This window comes from Panulirus ornatus, chromosome 18 (genome assembly GCF_036320965.1).
Source record: "Panulirus ornatus isolate Po-2019 chromosome 18, ASM3632096v1, whole genome shotgun sequence".
Classification (NCBI taxonomy): Eukaryota; Metazoa; Arthropoda; class Malacostraca; order Decapoda; family Palinuridae; genus Panulirus; species Panulirus ornatus.
Genome location: NC_092241.1, coordinates 4,657,509 through 4,682,449, shown reverse-complemented (window position 1 = coordinate 4,682,449; position 24,941 = coordinate 4,657,509). Strand labels below are relative to the sequence as shown.

The window sequence follows — 24,941 nt, the reverse complement described above, 5'->3', positions numbered from 1 at the left end:
GCTCCCTATTCACATCCAGGCCCCACAGATCTTTCCATGGTTTACCTCAGACATTTCACATACCCTGTTTCAGTCCGATGACTGCACGCCGACCCCGGTATACCACAACCTTCGAATTCATTATATTCTTTGCACACCTCTCACCCTCCTGTACTGAATATTCAGGCCCCGATCACTCAAAATCTTCACTCCATCCTTCCACCTCCAATTTGGTTTCCCGCTTCTCTTTGTTCCCTCTATCTGTGACACATATATCCTCTTTGTCAACCTTTCCTCACTCATTCTCTTTATATGTCCAAACTATTTCAAACACCCTCTTCTGCTCTCTCAACCACACTCTTTTCATGACCACACATCTTTCTTACCGTTTCATTACTTACTCGATCAAACCACCCCATAATAGATTAGATTAGATTAGATTATTCATTGACCACAGAATCACATGTCACAAATTTCTAAAAAATACCGAAACCAAAAGTAAACCATAACCACCATAACATAAAACGTTAATTATGGTCCAAATGAAAAATACTTATTATATAATGACTTAAACATAAGACACCCAATACAATACATAAGAGAAACATAGTAGCTGGCATATTCTAACACAATTAGGCATATAGGTTCAAAATTTCATGAATAGCATGACATACAGTTTTATGATCCGTCCTATTTACGAAGAAGTCTTGGATGATAGTAATACCGAACTGCTGTCTTAGCTGGGTAGACATTGCGCACTGTTCTATAACATGTTTCTCGGTTTGAATATTTCCACACATACAAAGCCGCTCCTCCAATGGTAACCTGCCCCTCCCTCGCCTGTTCCAACGCCCTTCCTCCACAGCGAGGGAGTGAGCGCTTAAACGCAACCTAGACCATGACATTCGCTCTGTCTCTCTTACATCTGTCTTCAAATTATATATGTCATGTGTTACAAGACTTGGATTTAGGGAACAATAAAGTTGAGTTCTGTTTGATGATGAGTTTAACGATTTTTGTTTCAAATCCATCAGAGCAATGTGTACATCATCTACTTCGTTTTCCAGTAAGTCATGGATATAGCGAGACGTGTTGTGATTATAAGTAAGTATTGTACTGATCGAATGAGCTAAAGGGTCATCTTCCATTGAGCGTCTCTCCCTCCACATGATCGAGAAAAATTTACGTTGTTTGCTTAAAATAAGTGCACGTAGAGTAGGGTATCCTAACTCCAATAAACACAGATCATTACATGTTGTCCTTCTCACTCCCAACAACTGCTTAATGCACTACATGTATAATCTACTGACTGGTTTTATGTCACCATTGAGCCACGATTCACAGCCGTACAACAAGGAAGATATTAACGCCGCTTCAAAAACTTTTTCGCTTGACGTAAAATGGAATATCATTGTTCTTGTTTACAAATGCAATAAATTTAAGGACATGGCATATTTTACTTTCTGCGTGTACCTTCACTGCTGTGGAGGGAGAGCCATCGGCAGTGAAGGGACTGCCCAGGTATACGTACCACTCACAAGCCTCAACCACTACGTCGTCAACCACCATCTGCTGTTTGTCATCCTGAGTGCCATTTATAACGAAGTACTTAGTTTTGCTGTTATTTATCTTCATTCCATGTGTTGTACAAAACCTACTGAGCATCTTGAGTTTACAAATCATTGAATGTTTAGATGTAGATAATAGTACAGTATCATCCATTAAGACAAGTATATGCAACCAGCCCAAAAACCCGTCGTAGCCACAGCCTTGCTTAATCATATGAATGAGATGGTTGACATAGAGGGCAAACAGCAGACAGGAGGTTGGAGAACCCTGCCTACCGAACACCAATGGAGACAGTAACAAGGGCAGTACCGATTATACAGTTAGTCACTCTGTACATTGCTATAATTGACAACAGCATAGTCATGCCACATCCAAGTCTTTTTAGTGCCAGAAAAAGAACATCATGTCGAACTCTGTCATATGCCTTTTCAAAATCTACAAAAGTTACAAACAATTTAATATTTTTCTTTCTTGCTAGATCAGTAAACAGGCGTAACGCTACAATGTCTTCTAGGCAGCCTCTGCCAGCCTGGGCCCCTGCCTGCTCACGATATGGACAGAACCACTCACTCAATCTTTTACACAGGATCATGTCGTATAGCTTTGCAATACAGTCTATCACACTAATTCCTCTATAATTGGATACTTGGCTGCGTAAACCACGTCTGAATATCATGAACAGTTTTGCTGTCGTCCAATTTGAAGGATATGTATTAGATCCTAAAATCAAATCAAACAAAGTGACTAGACATAGTATCCAGGGATGTGATAATCTCTTAAAAATTCCTGGGGATAAACCATCTGGTCCACAGGCTTCATTACTCTTTAGTCTCCTTATCTGGTCAGTTACTTCTTGTGGAGTTATCGGATCGTCCAACGCAGGCATGTAAACGTCCGTATGCAAAGATTCAAGTTCAATGTTTTCAGCATTTGGGGGATTCATGGTGTGTTCAATATATTCTTTGAATTCAAAATCTGTGGGCGTGTCATCATTAAGTGACGTGGTGGGATTTAACCCTCCACGCCAATCGATTGCTCTCCATATCTGAGCATCATCATTGGAGTCAAGCAAACGTTCCCACCTACCTAATAATATTGTCATCTGACATTTCATTTCCAACACATCCACTCTCCTCCACGCTACCCTATCCAAGCCCATAGCTCGCAACCATGAAAAATTATTGGAACTCCTATTCCCTTAAACATACTCATTTTTGCTCTCCGAGATAATGTTCTCTCTTTCCACACATTCTTCATCGTTTCCAGACCCTTCGCCCCCTCCCCTACCCTGTGACTCACTTCCGCTTCCATGGCTCCACTCACTGCCAAGTCCACTCCCAGAGATCTAAAACACTTCACTTTCTCCAATTTTCCTCCATTCAAACTTACATCTCACTTTATTTGTCCTTCAACCCTCATGAACCTAATAACCTAGCTCTAATTCACATTTACTCTCAACTTTCTCCTCACACACTTTTCGAAACTCAGTCACCAATTTCTACAGTTTCTCACTTGAATCATCGGCGGACAACAACTGACTCGCTTCCCAGGCCCTCTGATTCCCAACAAACTGCATACTTGCCCCTCTCTCCAAAACTCTTGCATTGACCCCCCACCCCCACCCTATCCATAAACCACCATGGGGACATCGTACACTCCTGCCGCAGATCGATCTTCACTGGGAACCAGTCATACTCCTCTCTTCCAACTCGCACACTCTTCCACAAAGCATCTCGATCAACCATATCATATGCCTTCTCTAGACCCAAAAATGCCACATACAAATCCATCTGTTTTCTAAATATTTCTCACACACATTCTTCAAAGGAAACACCTGATCCACATAGCCTTTACCACTTCTGAAACCACACCGCTCTTCTCCAATCTGATGCTCTGTACATGCCTTCACCCTCTCAGTCAATACCCTCCCATATAATTTTCCAGGAAAACTTAATCTTACGCCTCTGTAGTTTGAACACTCGCCTTTGTCCCCTTTGCCTTTGTACAATGGCACTATACCTGCATTTCACCAACTCTCAGGCACTTCACCATGATCCATACATTCAGTGAATATCCTTACCAACCAATCAATAACACAATCACCCCTTTCCTTAATAAGTCCAACTGCAATACCATCCAAACCCGCCTCCTTGCCAAATTTCATCTTCCGTAAGGCTTTGATCACCCCTTCTCTCTTAACCAAACCATTCTCCCTGACCCTCTCACTTCGCACACCAACCCGACCTAAACACCCTACAATTGCCACTATCATCAAACACATTCAACAAACCTTCAAACTACTCACTCCATCTCCTTCTCACTTCATCACTGCCTGTTATCACTTTCGCCCTTGCCCCTTTTACCGATGTTCCCATTTGTTTTCTTGTCTTTCGCACGTTATTTACCTCCTTCCAAAACATATTCTTATTCTTTTCCTAAAGCATCCACAAATCTTCACCCTCGACTCCACAAGTCGATGGTTAGACACCTCACCAGCTGCCCCTGTCAGCACATTTACATCCAAAAGCCTCTTTTACACGCCTATCAATTAATATGTGATCTAATAATGCCCGCTGACCATCTCTCCTGTTCACATCCGTATACTTATGTATGTCCCTCTTTTTACACCAGGTATTTTCAATCTCCATTACATTATCCGCACACAGCTCCACAAGCTGTTCACTATTTCCACTCTAACTACGGAATGTCTCATGCCCCCTAATTACATCCTCAAGTGCCAAGTTACTCGCCCTCGCATTCAAACCACCGATCACTAATACCGGGTCCGGGTCTCTTGCACCAAAACTGCTGACACACGCAGCCGCTCCCAAAACAATTGCTTCTCATGATCTTTCTTCTCATGGCCATGTGCATAAGCTCTAATAGTCCTAAAACATACTACCTATCTCTCCTGTCTTATCTTGGTTACATCCACACACATTCAGACACCCCAGTCTAAGCCTTCGAAGAGGAAGAGCACTCCCCACTTGGCTCCTTCTTTTGTCCTTTCTTTTAGAAATTGAAATACAAGTAGGAAGGTTTCCACACTCCTTCTCGAGCCCGTTTAAACGCATTTGACGACACCCAGGAAATACGAAGGTAGAATTCTTTCTCCCCTACCCATATATATATATATATATATATATATATATATATATATATATGGGTTTCATTGTCAGACATAATGACTGGTGCAGAGCATCCCTATGCACAAGAAATTTCCAGATATTCGCAAATGATCCGGTGAAATTGCAGTTTCGGGCATCCTCAATACAATATAATGAAGGTCAAAATCGTCCAAATGACAAAATAAAACAAAAATAATTTCAACCAAACGAAACTAAAATCTAACAAAATCCACTGGATATTCGAAACTGTAATGATACTAATGATACATTGAAAAAAAATCCTGGTTATTACAATGCACATGAAAGTCTACAATCTCATGGAAAATTCCATTTTTACACATTCCCCAGCCGATACGGGTAAATCTGTCATCTTACATTCTTCCACACCTCTCCAATATCTTCCATCTCTACCCATTACTTTCCACACTGTATACATCAGATCTTAAACAGAAAGTGACATAAAGGAGTACTGTATCAGAGAGCGACAATAATAAGCGTAATTAACCACTCACCAGCTATAGTTGAGCATGTCATGACACGCTTGTTGTCTGAACTAGTCATACACATCAACATCCGTTTTCTTTTCCATCATTGGTACTGCTGCCTCTAGTGCGACTCAGCCTCCGCCAACAGGTTAGTTCTGCAAGACATTTTTATCTCCTCAGCATCACATACGGCGGACTGCCCCAGCTGGTAGATATACGATCTTTCACACACGTTGTCTTCCATTTCTCCAGACTTTTCAGTTTCTGTTCCAAGTGTGATTTAAAACAAAGTCCCTTCCGATTACTATAGTCTTATTCACTCATTTTCAGCATCGTGACAGGCTTACACCAAGGAAAAGAATGAATCGAATCTCGATAGAGGAAGGTAAAACAGTGGGCGAGTGTACGGAAGCGAGCCAGGCGTAATTGTCCAGAACTTTGAGGCAGCAGGTGCCTGCACCAATCAGAAGCGAGGTGGTGGCCAGTGCTTTAGGCAGCCAATGAGTGGCTCCTTGACATATTTCTTACGTGTATGTAATGGAGTAAGTTATAAATTTGTAACTATTAAGCGCAGTGAATTCCAGTTGATGTTGTTAAACTATTTTACGAAAAGTTACCATGAACACGAAAAGGCAAACTCAAGAGACGTGCGTGTCGAGTTGTGACGTCAACATAATCACCACTTCCTCTTCCCCGCTTCTTTGATTGGTTGTTATTGTGCAAATCTCCTCTTTTCCTTACTTATATACGATTCTTGTACAAAATACCCAGTGGTATTCTTTACCACAAACGGGTGAACTGATATATGTAATGATAGGAAGGGAAGGTAGGATCGCTCCATCATTAAGTGCCTTCCTTACACGCCCAACTAAATTCTTTGAAGGTTATTCCCGTGTAAAAAGCTTCGCTTCTTTAATTCTAGTGTTCGTACAATACATCACATACTATTTCTTACCACAAGTACGAAATAATAGACAGTATTGACACGGAGGGAAGGCAAAGAGTGTTGGAGTTACCATCTTCAACATCGTATGTCCAGATGTCTGTAGGTAGAAGACAAGTTGTACTTCAATATATACAATAATGCAACATAAGAATTCGGCTTATGTCACCAGCAAAAAAGCATTGGTGTTTAACACCATCGCTCGCTTTAACAACAATACAACCATAACTTGATTTCAACCTCTTATAATAGTGTCTGGCATACGAGTTTTATAAAAAATCATTTATATGTAGTTAAATACGCTGAAGCTTCGTTAAATACACTGAAGCAATGTTTCCAAATAACAATATCACAAATTCTTAAGGTTTCATGAAAAAGTATATAATTTGTATATTACTGTACACTATATTACAACTGCTTTACGAAGCGCCTGTCTGCTCTGCCAATTTACGTACAGACTTTTCCATGCATTTTGCGATCCGATATATCCAATTTGTTCTCTATTACTACTGGCGGCCTGCCTTATATCGACGACCCACAACTGAATCCTGATCCAACTTCACGAAACTGCAATTAACCACCCCACTGCTTGCCATCTGGTACGGGAGTGTCGGGGTACTCTTCAGCAAACTTTCTGTTGCACTTCGTCTGTACATTGATCTGCACCACGTAACACTTCCAACTAGCACCACAAAAGCCTCAAGCGACAATACCATTTTCGCGTCAATTAGCATCCGTATACACTTGCTTGAAGGACACGGGAGCGACATTGCCTGAGAGAGGACGATCACCGTCCGCGTCAAGCGATGTATGCCATTTGTTGTAACCAAGAATGAAGATGTCTTATCGTTTATATCATAGATGCACAGTGACTTTTGGCGCACCCTACAATAACGTTCATTCTCTATCCTCATTAATACATAGTCATTACCCCACCTCTCTCTCCTCCCACGTAACGCCTCATCCATAATACCTTAATTTACCATAGCAATACCCTTAACGTACCTTCACATTTATTTCGAGCCAACCACTCATACCACCACTTATTCACACAAAGCTCAACATACGTTCCAAATGCACACAATATGAAAATATTATTCTTAAGCTGTTTCCCCAAGTCCATAAATGCAACATACACAAATTTCTCCACCACTCATGCAAGAAAGGCCTAAACAAATTGGTTCATCAAAGATCCCCTGTGTTCAAGCTATCATTCTCATTCCCTTTCATTTATACACACACACACACGCTTTCACCGACACTTTGTCGCCACTTACCACAGATGTTTCCCCATCCATCCCAGCTTTTCAATCTTAGTTTTAAAAGTATCTTACTTCAGCCTATCTTTTAATCATACGTACCATTAAACAACGTCTTTCACAATTTCCTATGGACTTGAAATTAAGAAATTTCATCCATTGCCACCATCCTTTCACTGCTTACTTAAAACCCTACAAATTGTTCAGCCTCTATAACGTAGTACTCCATTTTCGCTTTTATAAAACATCGCTGCTTCCTAACTTTAAACCGTTTGGAATATTTTCTTTCCTTTCAGATAGAAGTCTAATCCTTTTGGCGAGTCTATCACATAAATCAAGATCATTGGTCTCAGAACAGGGCCCTGCGCACGCCACTGATTACTTTAATCCATTATTCTCCTAAATATGGTGTGCAAGCCGGGTGGGGGAGGGGGCGAAGGTTCTGGGGAGCGTTGAAGAATGTGTGGAAGGCGAGAACGTTTCTAGGAGAGCAAAAATGGGTATGTTTGAAGGAACAGTGGTTCCAACAATGTTATATGGGTGCGAGGCGTGGGCTCCGCACAACAGGGTTGTGCGGAGGGTGGATGTGTTGGAAATATGTGAGGACAATAAGTGGTGTGAGGTGGTTTAATCGAGTAAGTAATGAGAAGGTAAGAGAGATGCGTGGTAACAAAAAGTGTATGGTTCAGAGCGCAGAAGGGTGTGTATTGAAATGGTTTGGTCACATGGAGAGAACGAGTGAGGAAAGATTGACCAAGAGGATATGTGTCAGGAGGAGGGAATGAGAACTGGAGGTGGAAGGATAGAGTGAAAAAGATTTTGAGTGATAGCGGACCTGAACATATAGGAGAGTGAATGGCGTGCAAGGAATAGAGTGAATTGGAACGATGTGGCATATCGGGGTCAACGTGCTGTCAATGGATTGATCCAGGGCATGTGAAGCGATTGGGATAAACCATGGAAATTTGTGGGGCCTGTATGTGGAAAGGGAGCTGTGGTTTCAGTGCATTACACATGACAGCTGAAGACTGTGTAAAAGAATGTGGCCTTTGTTGGCTTTTCCTAGCGATACCTCGCGCGCGTGTGGGGGAAGGGAGGTGCCATTTCAAGCGTGGCAGGGTGGCGACGAGAATGGATGAAGGCATCAAGTATGAATGTGTGTACATATGCCTGTGTATGTATACGATGAAATGTATAGGTATGTATATGTGCGTGTGTGGTCGTTTACGTATATACATCTATATGTGGGTGGGTTGGGACATTCTTTCGCGTTTCCATGCGCTACCTTGTTAACGCGGGAGACAGCGACAATAAAAAATACACACTATTATTAATATTATTCTCGCCTTCCACACTTTTCAACGCTCCCAGAACTTCCGTCCTCTCCCATCATGTAACACTTCCGCTTCCATGGTTCCATCCGCTGCCAAATCCACTCCCACATATCTAAAACATTTCACTTCCTCCACTTTTTCTCCATCCAAACTTATCTCCCAGTTGACTTGTCCCTCAACCCTACTGTACCTAATAACTTTGCTCTTCACATTTACTTTCAGCTTTCTTCTTTCACACTTTACCAAACTCAGTCACCAGTTTCTCACCCGAATCAGCCAACAGCCATGTATCATCAGCGAACAACTCGCTTCCCAAGCCCTCTCATCCACAACAGACTACATACTTGCTCCCCTCCAAAACTCTTGCATTCACCTCCCTAACAACCACATCCATAAACAAATTAAACAAACATGAAGACATCATCCACCCTGTCACAAACAGACATTAACTGGGAACCAATCACTTTCCTCTTCCTACTCGTACAAGTGCCTTACATGCTCGATAAAACTTTTCACTGCTTCTAGAAACTTGCCTCCCACACCAGATACTCTTAATACCTTCCATAACGCCTATCAACTATTTCATATGCCTTCTTCAGGTCCATAATGATACATAAATACATTTGTTTTTCCAAGTATTTCTCATTCTTCAAATCAAACACCTGATCCACACATACTCAACACTTTTGAAACCACACGGCTCTTCCCCAATCTGATGCTGTGTACATGCCTTGAGTATTCCCAAGAATACTCAACACTTATACCTCTAACTTGAACATGCACTCCGTCTACTCTCAGGCACTTCATGAGCCATACATAAATTGAATATCCTAACCATTTTTTTTTTTTTTAATAAATTCCACTTCAATACCATCCAAATCCGCCGCCTTGCATCTTCCGCAAAGCTTTTACCACCTGTTCTCCGTTTACCATACCATTCTCCCTGATCCTCAAACACCACCTCGACCAAACAACCTACTTGTTACTGTCTCTCCATTAGCCACCTTTAATGATGCCATTTGTTATGCACTTTAACTCCTTCCATTTATTCAAATGTTCATTCACCCTAAATGGATGAACAATCTGGGTTAAGTCAAGGATTTGAAACTATGTCCTCAACCATCGGATGACTACTACACCACCTTAACGGTATACTAAAATTTTTATTTCCTTATCTACATTTCTTCAATTGACTATAGTTTCAGGTTTGTTATACATCAACTACGTATAAACGATTTACTTCCTTACAGCTGTATTTTTCTGCTTGTAAATTTAGCAATTTTCAAAAGTTGGCAGCAGCAAATTTACCAGAGGTATTGATATCAGTTTGCTCTGCCTTCCTATATACACATTCTTACAAACAGAAGTTCAGTATTTACTGTAGAATTTAGGCATACACCTACGGCATCAGAGATTTTAACTAGACTTAATACAATTAATCAAGTAACTAGTTTGCTTATCAACTTAAGGAATTTAGATGACGGTAAAGTAAATGCTTCCTTGATGGAAAACGACGATGCCTACAGCCATAACTAAAATTAAACTTTTTTGTAACTTCATAGCTAACAAAGTTATAAAGATGTAATCTACATTTCTAAGATTTCACTTATACACGCCATCAAATAGTCTTTAAACTTTGGTAACAGAACTCAACTTTTAAGGTTTTCAAGGAATGAAAACGCACTTACCTTCAACTTTGGCCCAGTAATTCTAAACAGTTTTAAGTCATGAAAACGAACTTACCTTCAGTTTCCACTATTTACATATTTAGTCACCTTTGTATTTAAAAAATCCAAACCAGTCCGCTACATTTAAACAAAGCCCAAAAGTAATTAGAGAAAAAAAATGCTACCTACGTTAACCTTCAATATGGATAGACAAACACTTGATCAACTTATAACTATTTTATTTCTTCAGTGGGTTACAAAGTTTCTTGGTCCATACACATCTTTTAAACGATACAATGAAAAATAATATCTTCTATACAGTATAAAGAAAATAGGAAATGCTTCCTAAAAGTACAATGGAATATTTGGTTAAAAAGGAAACGAAATATTTGATAAATCAACGACATGCTGACATGACTTAACCGGCTTTTGGACAGTGAGGTTTACTAGCAATGACGTCGTTGGCTTAAGCAGACAGCAGTCCAGTAGACAAGGAGGAATGGCGTAGGTGTCCGCACACTGTAATGATGGGGTGAGCCGAACTTTCCCTACCCTTGACAACCAGGCCTGTCAAGTACTTAGTGGTAACGTGCGCAACCTCTAATCTCCTAGAAAGGGGATGGTGCAGCGGTAAGCGGTCACCTCCAGCCCGGGCCTCAGTAAGCTGTAATAGATACCAACAGCGTCAATGGTAAACTCAACATAACTACTGATAACTACTGAATAGAACACCTCACTTGCCAAACATGCCATGCCATCTTAAACTTCAGAGACTACATCAGCATATTGGAATGGGAAAATTCCAATTCTGTCCATACAATATACAAAGGTCAAGAAATATCTTTTTTTTTTTTTTTAAGGTACACCTATGATGAGAAACCTTGCCAAGTGAGGCCCCATCATCAGTTCAGTTACAAGAAGACTGAGAGGATCGGTTGACACTTGTTACGGTGATGAGTCGCCGAGGCAAGAGCTGAGGCGGCCACTTGGCAAGGCCCCAGTTGGAGAGCAGGAGGCAGGAGCTTGACTAGGGCAGCCGCGGGGTCACTGCCGCGGCCAATTCAGTGCACCAGGCATGGCCCCCATCATGCCTAGGCCACCAACAGTACCATTTACGGAGGCAGACTGCTTGAACATGCCCACGGCCGTGTTGGCTCCCATGTTCTGGACGGGTGGTCGCTGGGGGCCATTTAAGTGGCCCTGGGTAGCTGATTGGCTCATTGAAGCCTTCATAGAACCAGAACCAATACCCATGAGTGGAGGTGGCCTGTTGAGCCGGGCCTGGCTTGCACCCACCCCATTGGGCACAGCATTGCTATTGCCTCCGCCTCTAAACTGGTTAAATCTTCCAAGCCCTTCAGACGTACCATATCCATTTCCGTTGCTGTAGCCGTTCCTTCCACCACCCACACGGCCGCGATCACGATCGCGATCGCGATCACGCCCAAAACCTCCCCTCCTATCATCATCACGTCCTCTCCAACGGTTACGTCCTGACAAGTAAGGGTGAAATTAAAAACTACTCTTTCAATGACAAAATTGTTCACAACAGTATACAAAATGTATCTTAAAAAACTTAAAAACAAAAACAAAAATACCTTTGCCAGCACCACCTCGCGCCATGTCCATAATCTCGTAAAGTCGTGGATTTACTACTTGGTTTGCCTCTTTCAGAACTTCAATCAGATCCTTAGCCTGCTTGCAGTTGTCTGCTGTGAAGAACGTATACGCTGTACCTGTCTTGTCTGACCGACCTGTTCGACCAATTCGATGAACATAGTCCTCAGAGCACGATGGGTAGTCGTAGTTGATCACGAACTTCACATCATCCACATCTACAGCAGAGATAACGTTAGAAAAATGAACCTGCGACTCTTCCACGAAACTGCCAAGTTCAAAGCTTTAGGCACATTAATTCAGGTTTCCATTTTTTCCGGTATTAACTTTAAAAGTGAAAAACTTGGCAGTTCTCGGGGGCCATTTCACAAAACCCAGTTAAAATGTAAGTACAGAAAGGGTAAGCCAAAAGAGCATGCATAAAAACAAAGTATGAAATGGCCCGTAAAATATTAGATTCTAATAAGGCTAACCCGCATTCCCTTTATTTTCATCATTAAACAAGCCTTCCACAACCACCTGTGGCTGGATACACTCGAGCCCTCAATGGGTGCACACTCATTACTAAACAAATTCTTATTACTTTTTAAAATTTCAGATCAAGAGCATGTTACTAGAACCTAAAAAATTACTGCGAGCATGCACCCCACATGCCCCCAGCAACCACTGCTTCCCGCAGAGATACCTACGTTCCACATGTGGCAGAGCGGGAGAGGCAGCGGCAAGTGGGGGCCGGGGTGGACCCTTAAGGAACATCCATTCCCAGGGCTGAGGGCCCTGTGTTTGGGGTCAGGGCCGCACAAGGGCCTGTTCAAGGCCCCTTGAACCACAGGTCAGGGGCTTGTGGCTTGTCACGATGCTACGGTAGCGAATCAATTAGCAGTTCCAGGATGGGCACATCAGGTGAGACCAGTGCGGACTGCTGCAGACCAGAGTGGGTCGGAGGGGACCAACACAGCCTGCAGGTGACCGTGAACTTTGGTCACCGTTGACCTCTGCCACCTCCTGATGGCCAAGGCAACATGACCACCTGTCTGGCACCAGTGGACACTTGGCACCAATGCGCATTCGTGCTCATTGATACACGACGAGCCTCAGAGGCACCGGAGCCTAATGCAACGAAACATCCTCCGTGCATTATCTCTCTATGAGTGCCTCTGCAAAAGAGAAGACCAGACTGAATTAACAGTGGCTCCATGCAAGGGAATGGCTTACTTAACCTCTGGAGGCACCCATAAAAATCAAAGGGAGGCTTTTAATTATATCAATATTATCAATGATGCCACATACCCATGAACAAGCTAGCATATGACAGCATTACAAGGAAACTTACATTAACCCTATTATTCAGAATATAACCCACATTTTGGCATCCACTCTATCAAAGGCAGACCTGACCTGTACATCAAACAGTGCATCCAGTAACGAATTTTCTTTCATGCATTTCAATAAAAATCGGCATTCCACATCATACAAGCCATTTTTACAGAATCTTGGGCCAGTACAGATCTTCCTTGGCAGAGCCAGTACCTAAATATGGTCGAAAGAAAAGCTAAATTGAACTTTTAATAAGATCTCAAGGAGCATTAACATAGGTGTCACAATAAGTCTGGACAATGATGCATGTTTTACACCTGCATCATGACCAGACTATCACTCCAGAGCCTTAAGAAGCTGTACACAACCACAGGTGTGGAGCTTGTCTTACTACATCATACAGGTGGAAACCATTGCCACTGTCAGCACTTGTGATCACCTGCAGTTATCGATTTCCAGCCAAAGGCTTTTCCCACTATATGAAACCACCAAATGTACAGTCTGGACTTAATCTTGGGTCCCCACCCTCCCACTGTCAATTTATCAAGAGACCCTCCCAACAGTCTGATCAAAGGTACGACCCAAAAGCATTTCATACTTACCTAACCCACGCGCAGCAACATCTGTAGCTACCAAGATTGGTGCCCTACCAGATCGAAATTCTGGGGAAAGTAAAAACTCATTATCAATTCATAACTCCAAAATAGAAAAATTAATTTATTTAAGGCACCAATTTCTCATTCACCAATGAAGTTAATCAACTCACCACTTAAAACCCAATCTCTCTCCTGCTGAGATTTATCTCCATGGATGCACATTGCTGGCCACCTGGACAACAAACAAAAACCACATGTAAATGATCATGAATTCTGACATTTTATCATATTTTCAAATCTATATGAATACAACAACAATGCCAGATCTTAAACAAATACAAGCTACGGATTACAGACCCAAGGGACACAACTTGCTGTGAGTGACGTAGATAACCGTGTGCATTTTGCTGGGGGGTACAATTTTAAACAGCTACTACTAAGTACCATATATACAAGAACATAAACTACAAACTCTCCGGGTCAGATGGGCAGTAATCAACTCCAGGCGTCTGGTATGGTGTGCAATAACACAGCATACAGGATGCCTTTCTTATCTTACCCAGTACTCCTCAAACCACGAGTAACATCCTCCACCTTCCTCTTCGTTTCGATAAAGATTATAGTCTTGTATGCCCTCTCCTGCGCCATCTCATTGATCAACTGGCGCAGCCTACAGAAAACAGGGAAAGGGGGATGTAGAGGAAATGCAACAAGCAGGCATCGCAGACTCTGCTGTCTTTCGAGTACATTAGCCTTTGATTTATATTTCCAACTAAGGGTGAAATTAGCTGCCGTATCCAAAAAAAGCAAAGTCTGCTCTGTGTCCCAAAGGCCTGAGGTAGCTTCAGGTAGAAGAATGTCACTGAGATCCTTAGGATCTATCATGAAAGTGCATTTTCTTTACCCTTCGCGTCTCATTCGCCTGGTCAAATCGTCGACCTTTCTTTTTGTTTCAGCAAACACGATGATCTTGCTTTCCTTTTCTGCCATGATTTCTTCAAGTAGCTGCCGGAGTCTATGGGGCAAGGCAAATCATAAAACAAACAACTTAGGTTCTAAGAGGCTGCTGATATGAGCCCCAAATATTCAGCTTAAAAATAAGTTAAATCTGGCAAACAAGGTAACTGACAAATATTTACAAAAATCAAACAGAATTTAAACATAAGCCACATACAAAAGGCCTTGTATTCACTTCCATATGGAAAATTCACTGTCAGGTATTGCAAATACCTGTATGATAAAAGCATAAACATCTACATCGTTTTAACAGATATGTCAAATATTTCACATTTTCAATGAAAATTAAATGGCATTTCACTTACTTGGTATCCTTTTCTATTTCCTGACACACATCTACGATCTGGAGGATGTTGTGGTTAGCAGCGAGTGAAAGGGACCCAACGTTGAGCTGAATGTATTCCTTTAAAAAGTCCTCTGCTAGGTTTCTTACCTCCTTCGGCCACGTTGCAGACCACATAAGTGTTTGTCTATCAGGCTAAAAGGGGATGAAGTAAAAATGTTTCATGACAAAACACAAGATATTCTATATAGTCAAAATAAATATTTTATCTGCATTACTGAAAATTAGTTATTCTGATCTACCAAACTCACCCGGATTTGATCAACAATTTTTCGGATCTGAGGCTCAAAACCCATGTCCAACATGCGATCAGCCTCATCCAATACCAAATAAGTTGTACGTCGAAGATTAGTTTTTCCTGCTTCGAGGAAATCAATAAGGCGCCCAGGAGTGGCAATACATATCTGAAAATCAAAGTAATAAGATGCACCTTATCACCAAGACAGTAAAAAGTAGCTGTTTTAGTTTTCAGCTTAATGGCTACACTTTACTACAACAGCAGGTAAATGAACTATTCTGAAGTGAAAAATTCCTTAAGACATTACTACTATCTATCCACCCACTGATAACACAGTTCAAGTGACTTTTTCCTTGCACTGTCACTTCTAGCAGTTCTACAATGCCTACCTATACATAAACATTGGTGTTTCCAGACCCTGTCTACCACTGAATACACCACATGTGAAGTCCCATTCAGCAATGTTATTCTAAGCCTGCTGCAGTCATAAACGAAAACTTCTAACTAAAGATTATCAGGGAAAACTTCTCACCAAAGATTATCATTAACCTGCAAGTGTATAGTGCTCCCTTCTTCAAGAGAGTTCCTGGATTTATTTTTCCATACCTGATTGTGGAAAAAAAAAGGGTAATGCACCAAAACCATAGATAGGCATAGACCTATGGCAGTCCTGCTAACAATTGCAATCTTTTAAATGATTAATCCAACACAAACCAAGCAAGATTCATTCAAACAAGAAATACTACATCAAGTATCTAATACTGACTGTTACCTTTTTTACATACCTCTTCCAACCTGTAAATCACTGTGGCCCCAACACCCTATTCTCTGCAAACCCTACACTTTTAAACCACTACAACTTCTTGAGTTTGCCACCTGAGACCTGTTATATGAAAACCTCTTTTTTGCCTCATTCCCGATAATATGCAGACATGCCCCTTTAAAAATTTGACACCCTAACATTTTGCTTCCCCATCATCCTTCCAATAGACACTAATCATACAAGTGACAAAGCTTCCTACATCCTCCGTTCACAACCGTATTTTGCCTTCCCACTAAAACCACCACCAACCAAGTTTTCCTTTATCTCGACAATCAATGTACCATACACGAGTCTGTTAACCAATTCATAAACCTTAAAATCCAGATACAAGTTACTTTATCCCAATGATCCTAACCTTCAAAACCACCACCTGATCCACATACCATTTACCTATCCAAAAACCATACTACTTCTCCTCAAACACCCCCCTTCACTACATACACCTAGCAGCTTGATTACAATCATACCCAGAATCTCGCATGAGGAAATTGCTATCACACAGTAGGGACATATTTCCACTTTGAAGATGGCTATCACTATCTTTTTACCTCCCAATTCACAAAGATTCAGTCCACAAGCCACCGTACTTGTACAAGCAACCTAAATCCACTTCCCATAAATCTAACAATCAGCTCTTTCAAATCCTAAACACATCAGTTTACTACAATCATCTTTGTTACCACTTCCCAATCTGCTGTTCTCACTGTAACCCACAATTTTTTAGCCACTTTGTTTCATTTTCCATCTAAAATTCACAAAATTCATTCGTACTCAACCCATTTCTTGTTAACCTTTGTTTTCAGCTCTTCTCATCTTCTCACCTCTTTTATACGTTTTTCCCCACTTTCACTGAATATATTTCCATAAATCTCCTCTTCTGCAACAAGTTATTTAACTCATTCCATGCAACCCTTTCTCGAACTGTATATCTCAACTTCCTCATGCCATACACTTCAACAACATTCTTAACCATTACTATACTTCTTAAAATACCTTCCACTCATTTCATTTACTGTTGCCTTGTCATTCTTCAATCAATCTTCTGGTGTTTGCATGCAGGACATTTTTCTACGCTATCTTTCACCACTTGAAATTTTCTTTTTTCCTAAACTCGTATCACCACCATATACTTAAAAATGCACCCTAAGGCCATAGCAGCGTTTCTCTTTAAAACAGACTGCTTCTGCCTCAGCATGGCAGAGACTCGAACAAACTACAACCTCATTTGCACACATCCACTCAACTATCATGTGCAATGTCTAAAAAACAAGCCAACCATCAATAGCCAGCCCTAAATAATTCTCCTTGTCTGTTTCATATGCCCTGGTTCAAATCACTAAAAGGCCTTCACCTCCAACACCAATTAAATTCCAACTACCCCACAAATTTTGCCCTCCTGAGAGCTCATACACTAATACTCAAAGTTCCCTCCACTCAATCCTTCACTTCCATGATTCAAAACCATTTCAACACACCTTGGTCTGCCCTCTCTCTCTCCATCAGCCTGCATTTTACTTGTTCCCTTCGTAATCAACCCTCGATGCAGTAGGATGTTTGTCAGTACCCTACAGATCAACATGACCTGAACTCCCCCCAACCCAAGAGGGGTTATTTCCTGACTGGAGTGCCAAAACTCTCCCCACCCAAGAGGGGCAATTGCCTGACTGAAGTCACTAAAACCATCTTATATCTACCAGTGCTCATACAAGAACTGTGCACAGTTATGCAAGCCAATAACTTAGTTTTCCCAAGTTATGTGCATGTCATATATCAACTATATTCAGTAATGCAGCTGTGAAAATATTCATCACTTAACAATCACCATCAATTACAATTTGTCAACTGTCCTGTACCTACTACTGTAAAACTCAAACATTCCATGAACGAGTTACACGGTTAAGCAAGCAAATGGCTTAGTTTTCCCATAGTTACATGCAAGTCAATTGCTATATTACTGTGATGCAACCAAGAAAATATTCATCACAATGTTCACCATTAATCATCACTATTACTTCAGTTCATCAAGTAACTTTACATCAATGTTAATCATTAAATACATAATGTATGTAAAAATATTAATGCAATTTGATAAACAGGTACTTTGAATCACCTATGTTCAATGAATAACCATAAATGAATTACGTATATGTGCTTAACAAAGGTATAGAAGTAGCCAACCCTACCTTGATCTTAAGCTTTTTTTTGAGATGTTATAACTTATGACAATTAAAACACCCTAATTAAGTAATTCCTCAACTGTGAACCTGTTACAATTATTACCCCCCCAATTATGTAAATGAACAATGTTTTCAGCCAAATGGCTGCCTGAATTCAATAAACCATTCTTTACTGAATTTGTTTTTAGTCATTTCATACATATCCTGTACACAGCAGCTGCACCCTTGAAAAACTTTACCTATATCTGCCAAACACAAACTTCAGCCCCAATGGTGTGTCAAACGCATTCCAAAATATCATGAATGTGGTTCACTTCCTGTCATACCCTTTCATATAATCTTCTCCCTCTCTCTCTCCCCTCTCCTTCCCCCCTGAACCCCTTGCTGGAGTTACCTTAATCTGTTCACATCTAATCTCAACTTTTTCCTTTCATAAGCTTCATGTGATTCTCTGTGGAGTCTGCCATTTCAGAATGTTACCTATAAGCCAATTAATTTGCTTCCTATACCTTCCATCCACCCTATTATACCATAGACAAATCCATCCCTATTGACCCTATTAATATTAATTAGTTTTACCGGACTCTTCCTGCTGGAAGTTACACTGCAGGTAAAGTCACCTTTGGCAAGTTTGTATCATGTGTAGTCCCTCTCATCAAAGAATTTCTGTCTCAATTTTCCCAGTGCTGAAAATAGCACAGCCTTGAACATACACACTTCTAATCTCAGATACACCTACTAGCATCTCTCTTTAACCAAAGTATTTCTTATTTGATCCTCCAACATACAGTATCCTTAAACATTTCCTTTGCAACATATACAACCTGTTCTGCATTTTTCCCATTAGGATCAATGCCATGCATTTACACAAAACAGAACTAACATACAAGATAACACCCATCTCTGCCTTCTCTAAAAGCAACCTCTCTTTCCATGCACTCCTAAAAGTGCACATGACACACCCAGTGGCTCTCCAGCTCCCACATTTCTTCACTGCCATGTTAACGCCAAGATATTAAGCAACCTACTTCCTCTGGGTTCTTTCCATTTCAACCATTAAAATTTCCTGTTCACTCTGAACTTCTTTTATACACTCTCCTTGTTCAAATACCAGCAGCTTTTCACTTTAATCTGCCACCAAAGCTGTATAGCTGAAAATCAACAAATGGTAACGGTCACCTTCCAGGTCCACAATCATAACCCTGACGGACCGAAAACTTGCCCCTTCCAATCGCTCCAACCTTCCATCTCATACTTAGTCTCTCACTTCCACAGGTTCCTTCCATGTCTCCTCACTTGCATTCTTGCCATGTACAAACCATTTTGGCACACCCTGATCAGTTCTCTCAAACATGCATTCCTTACTGCAACCACCACCTCTTACATTCATTAAACAATCAAACTTCCTCACACCATATATTGCCTACATGCAGCTTCCAACATATCCACCATCTATACATTTCAATCTACAGCCCATGCCTCATATCCAAGCAACACTGAGGACTACTATACCATCAAACAAGCTCATCTTTGACCTCACATACAATGAATTCTCTTCCCACAATACTCAATGCTCCCAACTTTAAACCCTTATCCAACTTTTAACCTACTTCATATTCCATGGTTCCATCCACTGCCGGGTATCAAAACACATTGCTTCCTCCATGTTCTCTCAATTTTAACTTTATAATCTTACTTTTATAACTTAAAAGAGAATCAGAATTCTCTTTTCACACTTCAGAATCCTAATTCTGCGGTTCCAAATTCTTGTCTGACATCAGAACAGTCTCGTCATACAGCACATGATTAGAGTCTCAGGCCACCCCCATCCCTAACAGACCCAACCCCTCTCCCCAGTGCCCTTGCATCCCTTGACACCAGCCATAAACAGTTTAAAGTAAAATAAAATAAGTGACATCACACACCCTTGCTATACAACCATACTTACCCAGAAACACAAACCTTTCTCTTCCTTATTACATACAACCGACCTTACACTTTTGAGAAACTTCACCGCTTCTAGTAGCTTTCCTCCTACAACAAATTCATAATTCCCATGAAGAATCTCCAACCACACACTCTCTCTAGATCTACATATACTTCATGCAAATCATCTAACATTTCTCACACGGATTATTCAAAGCAAGCACCTAATTCACACATCCTCCGCCACTCCTTAAGCATAGTACTACTCCCCAATCTGATATTCAAGTGCATGCCACCATCCAAGTAGAGTGAATATAACTATACCAACTGATGCTCTAATCAAGGCCAAGTGATTAATGATAATATATAAATATATATACCCTAGTTCAAGCCAGGTACCCATTTTGTCAACTAACCCCTAGGGGCGGCTCAACAGCTGGGTCAACAGTGGACCAACTGCTGCAACCAGGAATCAAACTTGTGCATTCGACCCAGGTGACCCCTGGATGATTTACGGTAGGGAACGCTAAATGCTACACCATTAGGTACATTACTGAAAAACATTATATTTGTGTTTTGGCACTAAAATGCAAAACATACATGGCATATCTTGACAAAATACATAACATAAAATTGTGAAAGAAAAAAAGTCCATGCAGGCAGTAATAGCAGTGTCAGCTACTAAACCAACCCAGTCATTATTCAGAATGAGACCTAAAACTCTGAAAAGGTAAATAACAGCATCAGCTAAATGCTAGTGGCTACCTTATCTACGTCACTGACAAGTGTTCTCACCATAACTCCCTAAATGGGGTGGCCACAGCAATAGTCTCTCCATAAACAGTAAACTACAGTGCTGCTGTAATTAATGGCATCCACAGCTTACCTAAATTTTGGTTTTACCCAAGATAAAACATAACCAATTCTTAACTTTACCTCGCTAATGCAGAAAATGGTAAATACGAAAACCATTAGTGGTCTAAGAAAAAGAATTTACACTCGTGTGCCTTAAAGGTTTAATCTCAGGAACAGGCTATCTGGGTTCCCAAAGTCGTCTTCTGCATAAACGAAGTGCAGGGAAAAAAAGAGCACAAGTTTTCAAATTACATCAACTCATTAGTTTTCATAAGGGGCTGCAATGATCCGTATATCAACTTTTGTTCAAAACCAATGGGTTAAACCACCGATCCCCTTTGCACATAATGGTGTTTCAATCTTAACTGGATATACCACATCAAAATTGAGCACTATTATATCTACAATACTTGATTATAAGGACAGCAGCTGAAGATGGCCTGTAGCTGGTAAAAAGAGAAAAGAGTCAACTACAGTGTAACAGTTTAGGCAATGAAAGTTACACATTTTCAAAAGATGCAACAATAAAACTAGTTTTACTGCCCTTAAATTTTTTGGATGATGAGAAACAATCTTCTGAAAATGCTGGAGGACAACTGCATGATAAAGTATTGAATACCAATTAGGTTAAATCTCTAGTTTGTTTAATGATGGAGATGTACTAAGCAATCCCAACAAAAGTTGCCCATAGTATGCGAAAAAAGTATCCAAAAACTATTGCCCATAGTATCTATATTTTGCTTTGTCACGGTCTCCCACACCAGCAAGGTAGTGCATGGAAACAGACGAAAGAATGACCCAACCCACCTGCACACACATGTATATACATACATGTCCACACACGCAAATATACATACCTATACATCTCAACGTATACATATATACACAGACATATACATAATACACATGTACATAATTCATAGTCTGCCTATATTAATTCCCACCGCTACCCTGCCACACATGAAATAACCCCCTCCCCCTCATGTGCACGAGGTAGCGCTAGGAAAAGACAACAAAGGCCACATTCGTTCACACAGTTTCTAGCTGTCATGTAATAATACACCGAAACCACAGCTCCCTTTCCACATCCAGGCCCACAGAACATTCCATGGTTTACCCCAGATGCTTCACATGCCCTGGTTCAATCCATTGACAGCACGTCGACCGCAGGTATACCACATTGTTCCAATTCACTCTATTCCTTGCACGCCTTTCACCCTCCTCCATGTTCAAGCCCCGATCACTCAATCTTTTTCACTCCATCTTTCCAACTCCACTTTGGTCTTCCACTCCTCCTCATTCCTTCCACCTCTGACAAATGTCCTCTTGATCAATCTTTCCTCACTCATTCTCTCCATATGACCAAACCATTTCAAAACACCCTCTTCTGCTCTCTCAACCACAATCTTTTTATTACCACACATCTCTCTTACCCTTACTAGTACTTACTCGATCAAAACATCTCACACACATACTGTCCTCCAACATCTCATTTCCAGCACATCCACCCTCCTCTGCACAACTCTATCCATAGCCCACACCTCGCAACCATATAACATTGTTGGAACCACTATTCTGTCAAACATACCAATTTTTGCTTTCCGAGATAATGTTCTCTACTTCCAAACATTCTTCAATGCTCCCAGAATTTTCAGCCCCTCCCCCACCCTATGATTCACTTCCGCCTCCATGGTACCATCCGCTGCCAAATCCACTCCCACATACATAAAACACTTCACTTCCTCCAGTTTTTCTCCACTCAAATTTACCACCCAATTGACTTGTCCCTCAACCCTACTGTACCTAATAACCTTGATCTAATTCACATTTAATCTCGGCTTTCTTCTTTCACACAATTTACCAAACTCAGTCACCAGCTTCCGCAGTTTCTCACATGAATCAGACACCAGCACTGTATCATCAGCTAACAACTGACTCGCTTCCCAAGCTCTCTCATCCACAACAGACTGCATGCTTGCCCCTTTCCAAAACTCTTGCATTCACCTCCCTAACAATCCCATCCATAAACAAATTAAACAACCATGGAAACATCACACACCCCTGCCACAAACCGACATTCACCTGAGAACCAACCACTTTCCTCTCTTCCTACACGTACACATGCCTTACATCCTTGATAAAAACTTTTCACTGCTTCTAACAACTTGCCCCCACACCATATATTCTTAATACCTTCCACAGAGCATCTCTATCAACTCTATCACATGCCTTCTCCAGATCCATAAATGCTACATACAAATCCATTTGCTTTTCTAAGTATTTCTCACATACATTCTTCAAAGCAAACACCTGATCCACACATTCTCTACCACTTCTGAAACCACACTGCTCTTCCCCAATCTGATGCTCTGTACATGCCTTCATCTCAATCAATACCCTCCCATATAATTTACCAGGAATACTCAACAAACTTATACCTCTGTAATTTGAGCACTCACTTTTATCCCCTTTGCCTTTGTACAATGGCACTATGCAAGCATTCCACCAATCCTCAGGCACCTCACCATGAATCACACATACATTAAATAACCTTACCAACCAGTCAACAATACAGTCACCCCCATTTTTAACAAATTCCAATGCAATACTATCCAAACCCACTGCCTTGCCGGCTTTCATCTTCCGCAAAGCCTTTACTACCTGTTCTCTGTTTACCAAATCATTTTCCCTAACCCTCTCACTTTGCACACCACCTTGGCCAAAACACACTGTATCTGCCACTCTATCATCAAATACATTCAACAAACCTTCAAAATACTTGCTCCATCTCCTCCTCATCACCACTACTTGTTATGACCTCCCCCTTAGCCCCCTTCACTAAAGTTCCCATTTGTTCCCTTGTCTTACACACTTTATTTACCTCCTTCCAAAACATCTTTTTATTCTCCCTAAAATCTAATGATACTCTCTCAACCCAACTCTCATTTCCCCTCTTCTTCACCTCTTGCACCTTTCTCTTGACCTCCTGCCTTTTCCTTTTATACCTCTCCCACTCATTTGCATTATTTCCATGCAAAAACTGTCCAAATGCCTCTCTCTTCTCTTTCACTAATATTACTTCTTTATCCCACCACTCACTACCCTTTCTAATCTGCCCACCTCCCACGCTTCTCATGCCACAAGCATTTTTGCTCAAGCCATCACTGCTTCCCTATATACATCCCATTCCTCTCCCACTCACCTTACCTCCTTTATTCTCACCTTTTTCCATTCTGTACTCAGTCTCTTTTGGTACTTCCTCACACAAGTCTCCTTCCCAAGCTCAATTACTCTTACCACTCTTTTCACCCCAACTTTCTCTTCTTTTCTGAAAACCTCTACAAATCTTCACCTTCTCCTCCACAAGATAATCATCAGACATCCCTCTAGTTGCACCTCTCAGCCCATTAACATCCACGTCTCTTTTCGGCGCCCCTATCAATTAACACGTAATCCAATAACACTTTCCGGCCATCTCTCCTACTTACATACTTATACTTATGTATATCTCTTTAAACCAGGTATTCCCAATCACCAGTCCTTTTTCAGCACAAATTTACAAGCTCTTCATTTCCATTTACAACACTGAAAACCCCATGTACAAAAATTATTCCCTCAACTGCAACATTACTCAAATTTGCATTCAAATCACCCATCCCTATAACGCA

General features: G+C 41.0%; 1 protein-coding gene across 13 annotated transcripts in view; it reads right to left on the bottom strand.

Annotated features, from left to right (window-relative positions):
- Nucleotides 1-10,586: 10,586 nt before the first annotated feature.
- Nucleotides 10,587-24,941, bottom strand: part of Rm62 (ATP-dependent RNA helicase Rm62) — a 42,702-nt gene continuing 28,347 nt past the window's right edge. For 4 of the 13 annotated variants that reach the window (XM_071672796.1, XM_071672798.1, XM_071672792.1 and 1 more), the window contains exons 5-12: nt 15,506-15,658; nt 15,217-15,389; nt 14,454-14,564; nt 14,065-14,126; nt 13,901-13,960; nt 11,963-12,199; nt 11,732-11,857; nt 10,587-11,028 (exon numbers count right to left, since the gene is read on the bottom strand). In XM_071672796.1, the coding sequence (XP_071528897.1) occupies nt 11,021-11,028; nt 11,732-11,857; nt 11,963-12,199; nt 13,901-13,960; nt 14,065-14,126; nt 14,454-14,564; nt 15,217-15,389; nt 15,506-15,658 (930 nt within the window). In that variant the 3' untranslated portion in view covers nt 10,587-11,020. Of the gene's footprint in view, nt 11,858-11,962; nt 12,200-13,900; nt 13,961-14,064; nt 14,127-14,453; nt 14,565-14,798; nt 14,910-15,216; nt 15,390-15,505; nt 15,659-24,941 lie in introns of all 13 variants that reach the window. The other 9 variants (XM_071672789.1, XM_071672790.1, XM_071672785.1 and 6 more) reach the window with 3 other exon arrangements.